At 46.7% G+C, this 6,139-nt stretch overlaps 1 protein-coding gene across 2 annotated transcripts in view; it reads right to left on the bottom strand.

Annotated features, from left to right (window-relative positions):
* ANKRD29 (ankyrin repeat domain 29) overlaps positions 1-3,045 on the bottom strand; it is a 28,345-nt gene extending 25,300 nt beyond the window's left edge. For both annotated transcript variants that reach the window (XM_086472712.1, XM_086472710.1), the window contains exon 1: positions 3,025-3,045. In XM_086472712.1, coding sequence (XP_086328838.1) covers positions 3,025-3,045 — 21 coding nt within the window. The remainder of the gene's footprint in view (positions 1-3,024) is intronic.
* Positions 3,046-6,139: the final 3,094 nt, after the last annotated feature.

Below are 6,139 nucleotides of genomic sequence, written 5' to 3' on the forward strand. Positions count from 1 at the left end.
ACAAAATCAGGTTTTTCCCAGTGGTGTTTTTGACCCAATTTTGAACGACTGCTATCAGTACTTGTACTTCCCCTTGTGCCCCTGCGCTGCCGGGGATTCCTTGTATAAAAGCAGAGTAGACAGCACAGACCACCAACTATGCAGTGATGAGGTAAAAAAGACAAACACAAATCTGAGCTATTTTACCTGCTAAGATGAATGCAACGTGCAACATCATTCAGATGATCTGGGCACCCTACAAGGCCAGCCTCAAGGAGCACCAAGTGGCAATTTCTCTTCTGCTTTCAAACCAAGGATTTATACCTCTGTGCGCTTCATTTGCAGCTGATAACAACATTACTGACATCACTGGCAGGCAAAATGTAAGACACTACGATGATTAACTGAATAATTTTTGAGCAATAAATGGGTTTTAAACTGCAGGATGTGACATAAGCCTCGACTGCTGTTGTTCAGTGTTGTTCACATGAACTCAATCCTGTCTCATCAGGTACTTCTGAGGGAGAGGTAATGTTGATTTTCAAGAGATTAACTGGACATTATTTTCATGTAATTCTTTTAATAAAACTAGTCTGCTCCTAAAGCCTCCTTAAAGTAAACAATCGATCCTCAGCATTGACAATCTGGGAACAGAATGTAATAAATGTTTGAAAAAGTGCTTAGCTAATAGGTTTGGTGAAAAATACATGTTTCATTATGTCATTTGCTCCAGCAACTTTCAGGATACAACTTCCTTCACTTCATCAGGATCTCTAAAGCATTATTTCAAACTCTGGCTGTGCCATTCATTTCAGCTGTTTATATGCTTTTACAAGGGCCCAAAGATGAAAAGCTGGCATTACATTCATGCTGTAGTGACATCAAGCAAAAATACTTATTAAAAAAATGGCCTAGAAGAAAATATATGTTATAAATCTGATCAGACCATTTCTATGTAGGAATACAGAAAAAATAAAATGTGATAATCCATCTGTATGTGTCATCTTAGGAATACTGAGGGGAAAAGTAGCATTTAAATGCTCGGATCAGCAGCTCCCGCTCCCTGCCCTACCTTTGACTTGCTGTTTGCAGAGAAGAGGCAGGTCACAGTGGGGTAACAGCTGAGGAGGAAGAGTGCAGCTCTTAAACAGTGGTCTTGAAGATGAAAGAAAAGAGGCAATAGGCAAAGAGAAAGAAAAGAGAGGAGAAAGGGAACACTAGCCCGGCGGCTTGTTCCTTGTACTGTCAAAATACAAGAAAATCCCCTTTTCTTTCCCAGTTTCCAGACCAGTCCTAATGGAAAGGAGGAATTGAGTAAAAAGTTTTAAGAAGAACTGGAAAACGGGATCAAGCACGATACAACGCAAAATGTTAGCAGTACTTATGAGGAACGAGAGAGGACTTCAATACATAGCAATACATCCTACATGAAGGATCCTGATAAAAAAGAAAGATCATTGAAAACATAAATCTAAATTTAGACAGGCAAATGCTGGTAGAAAAAGAGAGGATATTCTTGTGTATAGACAGTGAGAAAGAAAGATAAATGCTATCTCATGGGTAAGCAGGATAAGATGGAAAACATGAATAGACAGCAGCAAACAGAGATGGTAGGAATCCAAGGTAAGTAACAGTCTTCTGAGTGAAAGAGAAAATACCAAGAAAGATAAAAGAGAGAAAGCAGAGGGAGGTGGGGACTGCAATTGTCCAGAGGCAGAGGGAGCAGGCAGCGAGCTACCTTGAATGGAGTACCTGAGAGAACAGAAAGTGAGAAACAGGGCACAGAAAAGGAGCTGATAGGGACAGAACAGAAAAGACGACCTGAAGGACAAGGTAAAAAGCCAAGGATGCCAAAAAAGAAGGGGCTGGCACCACCAGGAACATGGAGCTAGCATCCATTAGGGTGGATGCTTATGAGAAATGAAGGTGGGAAAAACTCATGGAGACAGAATGGAGGGACAGAAGAGACTAAGACTAAAAAAAAAAAGGAGGCATGAAGCCAATAAAGGACCAAAAAGGGGATGACCACAGAGATTTCACCACCCAGTCAGTGTAAGGCTGAGCTGGACTGTGAGCAAAGGTACCCTGCTCCCTGCCGCACCAGGGCTTTAACCGCAGGGGGAAACTACCTGCTGCACCACTGTCGAGCCAACATGTGCCACCGCAGCACCAGTACCCCGGGGGGGACGGACACACACACATGGACAGGAGTGAGAGGCACGTACAGGGAATAATCCAGCAAACAAAGCAGTGCCACACAAGCAACGCGGCAAAGGACTGGCACAGAGCTGGCGATCAATAAGAGAAGGGCAAGAACAGCATCCAGAAAGTGCATCACGGAGGAGGAGATGTACGTCTAGCATCAGCATTATCCGCTAGCATCAGTAAATGGCTGCTTGCTTCCCTCTCTGCCTATCAATCTTATTAATCCCGTCCTCAGATTAAAAAACTTGTTTCGGGTGACCTTTTGAAAATGACTGCTCTTGCACGGTTTTGGATGGCAGAAGTGCAAAAAGCGACAGGAATTACAGGCAGAAAAGGGGACGAACCAGCCTGGCTTTGCTGGCCACCACAGCCCGAACCGCAGAGCACGGACCAGCGCTGCCTCCCGACTGTTACACAACCAGCGCCAGCAGAGGCTGGGGAAAGCGAAGAGGAGGCTCCCCGACCGCCCCAAACCCCGCACGGCTGAGCCCGGCCACCCTAAAACCACCCTAAAGCGCCACGGAGGCCGGCTGCTTGTGTGCCCCTGTCCGGGCATCCCCCTTCGGGGACGGCCGCTGTGGCAAGCACCCGCCCCATCAGCCGCCACCGCAGCCCTCCCGGGGCACCCCTCAGCCCGTGGAAGGACGCTGCTGGTTTCCACCCGCCTTTTTTTCCCTTAAAAATAAATCAGTCAATCCCCAAACCCAAGGATATGCCGGAGCGTTTCACGGCACGGCAGGCACAAAGCGGGAGGCCGAAGGCGCAGTGTGTGTGTGTGAGTGTGTGTGTGTGTGTCCGTGTCCGTGTCCCCGTGTCCCCTCGCCCCCCGCCCCGGCTCACCTTGAACGACATCCTGCACATCGCAGCGCCCCACCTCCGCGCCCCGCCGCGCCGCTCCGCGCCCATCCGCGCCCCCCCCCCCCCCCCCCCCCCCGGGGGCTGCGCGGGGCCGGGGCGGGGCGCGGAGCCGGCGCCTCCCTCCCGCGTGGCTTTGTGCTCCCGGGTTTTTTTTTTGGCTGTTAGTCCCCTTCGAAGGCTTGTGGGGGAGGAAGGGAGGTGTTGGGGCTGATTTATTGATTTGTTCGTTATTTAATGCGCTCGTTTTGTTATTGCTAGAATCACCCGGGAGGCGCAGCCCCCCCCCCCCCCCCCCCCGCCCCCGCAACCCCCCGCACCCCCGGCTCCAGCAGCAGCAGCACCCCGAGAAGCCGGACCCCACGGTGGGCACCCACCCCGCTCGGCCGCTCCGTTCAGACCTACGGATGGGCCCAAGCCCCCCCCCCAGCCCAGCCTGGTCGCGGTGCCAATGCCACCCCCTTGGTACCGCTTTGGTCTTTCAGAGCCTTTTCCCCTCACAGTCAGGAAAAATCTGCCCAAAGGTACCGCCGTGAGCACACCCACGCTGCAGCCGCACAAGTGTGTGGGGGTGAGCGTTCCCTCGCGCCGCGTGTACCCGGCTACCGCCAACACGTATCTCCCACGGGTGATGCGCTCTCTTTAGGAAGACAGTTAAGTTCCCAAGGACTTAACTCTAAGCCTTGAGAGATGAAGAGCCGCAAAGCCAATGCATGTCCCGTTTTGCCTGGCTGCCGCAGATTTCATTCAAAGTCTGCGTGATATAAACCAGGCAAAACAGGGCATGCTCTGGTGGGAGATTCCTGGTTGTTTTTTTTTGCTATTGTTGGTTTAAACTGAGCCCTCAGGGATTTTCTTCTTTTGATGTGCACACATAAATCCCATTCACGAGAAAATTATGTGTGTGCATTGAGAGAAGATACTTGCACTGAGATCCAAATAGTTTATTCTACAAATCTATAAGGGGAGGATTTTCTGCAGATTTTTTTCCTGAGGCACTATTCATCTGTGCGTACAGTAAAACAAACTGTAGGCAAGCAGATGAAAGCTTCTAATAGCATAAATGCATCCCAGAATGGATGGCCTTGTGTGAACCTCACCTTAATTACTGAGATCATACAAAAATGGATGATCATTCTGATTTTTGATTAAAAATAGTGAATAAACTCAGTAGATTGCACAGTTAAGAGTCATCCTTGCTCTGATCCAGTTGCACAGTGATGCTTGCCCACTGATAGAGGAAAATATTACTAATCCGTACACACTCCCTGCCTCACCCCTGGAAAATCCCTGTATTTATTCAATCTATTGTGAATAATGTGCCAATCTTTTCACATGTGCCAAAATGTTAAACTTTCTGACAAAGAAAAAACAAATAATTCTCTGGACGAACAACAAAAAGGGAGACCAATGCAGTACAGGTTTTTTGGGTCTGTATTTACTTTAGATGTCAAGGGACAAATTTTGAAGTGCCTTTCTTAATATGCCCACAAAATCTAAACCTGCACCTGTATTCAGCCGCACAGGCTCTCCTGTGATTTTGCTGTTTTCCTATTCAGGTGCAATAATTTCTCAGAACTGTTGAATACAGAAATACACATATAAGGCATGTTCTTTTTTGGTGATCCTTTGAAAGTTTATCGCAGAAAGCACTTAGAAACTATCTTTTCTAGTGTATATCTCTATTGTTACACTCAAAATCTTGTTTATGGGCAAAGAGGAAACACATATCTGTAACCCAAGAATTTATAATCAGTATAAATGAATCTTAGCAGTCTAATCCAAGAATCATTTCTAAAGCAGATATAATTATTGCAGAAAAAGAAAAAATAAGTCTATGCAGAAAAAATTTCCATATGAATAACAGTACAGTTAAAATATACACCTTTCCTAGACTTACTGCTTTTCCTGATATTATACTCACCTTTCCCCCGCTCTGCTGGGTCCTAGAGTCAGTGGTTTCATTCTGGTGGTGGTGGTGTGGGAATTACGGAGTCAGCGTCTGGAGTTGGTCACTGCAGGGAATATGTTGTTCATGTCGGTGGCTTCTTCTGCCCTCTAGCATCTGCACAGGGTCGTTTATATGTTTGCTAACGCGCTTTCACATCTTGCTCTTTCTTCATCGGTCTGCAGCTCCACATTACAACCAAACTTACTACACATCGTGGCTTTTATGTCTGTTAGATACTATTTTTTCGTTCCTTTTGTCATCCTTAAATCCAGTTTTGTCCAGCTCCAGGTCTACATTTCTGTGCCTGACTATTGGCGAGTTGTCTATAGCCTTGGGGTCACCAGTGACAAGCTTGTGTCCCACCTCTTGCCGTCCCGTGCCCACGCTCAGGTCCCCTGCATCCTGTGTCACCACTTTTTATCACACCCGGTCTGCATTTCTCTGCGCTGCATCGTTATGTTAAGAGTCATAAAGCCGTAGCGGTACGATACAAAGGTAAAAGAAAATAAAACAAATTACTCATAGACACTTGGTCAGTTAGAAAAACTGCTGTTAGAGCTCAGCCGTGTGAAACAAAATCGAGGGGAGGTCAGCACAGCAAGTCTGAGAAGCCTCAGTCCCGAGGCCTTGCAAACTCAGTGCCTGTTACTAGCAGTGGGAATACTGTGTGGTAGGGCTATGTGGTTACGGTACCTGCATCTCCCCCATCCTTGATTCTTGGCGGGATATTTAAGATTGCAAGATACTCGAACCGGTTGGGATTTGTTACCTGTTTGGCAGAATTCATCTGCAGGGCAGCAGGCTGCATTCCTACCACCTGATATTTCATCACAGTGATTATTTCAAATGCTCTTAATCACGATGTTTTGTACAAATCCGAAGGATATCTAAAATGAATTGTTGGAACAAATGAAACTATTGCCTTTAGAAGCTGATCCAACCATTCTGTGTAAGTCACAGGCAAACCTCGCCTAAGCCAGAGCAGTTCAGGCACAGCTGTATACGGAGAATTAAAAGAAGTGGCACAAATTTTGGGTCGGGCAAAAGATTCATTTGGAGATTTTGATCCAAACATCTTCAGGTTTTTATGCAAACACATACATTAGTTTCTATTTGCTTTAAAAACCAGTGATCGACAAGCAAATACAC

The sequence above is a fragment of the Leptosomus discolor genome, chromosome 13 (genome assembly GCF_034619465.1).
Source record: "Leptosomus discolor isolate bLepDis1 chromosome 13, bLepDis1.hap2, whole genome shotgun sequence".
Classification (NCBI taxonomy): domain Eukaryota; kingdom Metazoa; phylum Chordata; class Aves; order Leptosomiformes; family Leptosomidae; genus Leptosomus; species Leptosomus discolor.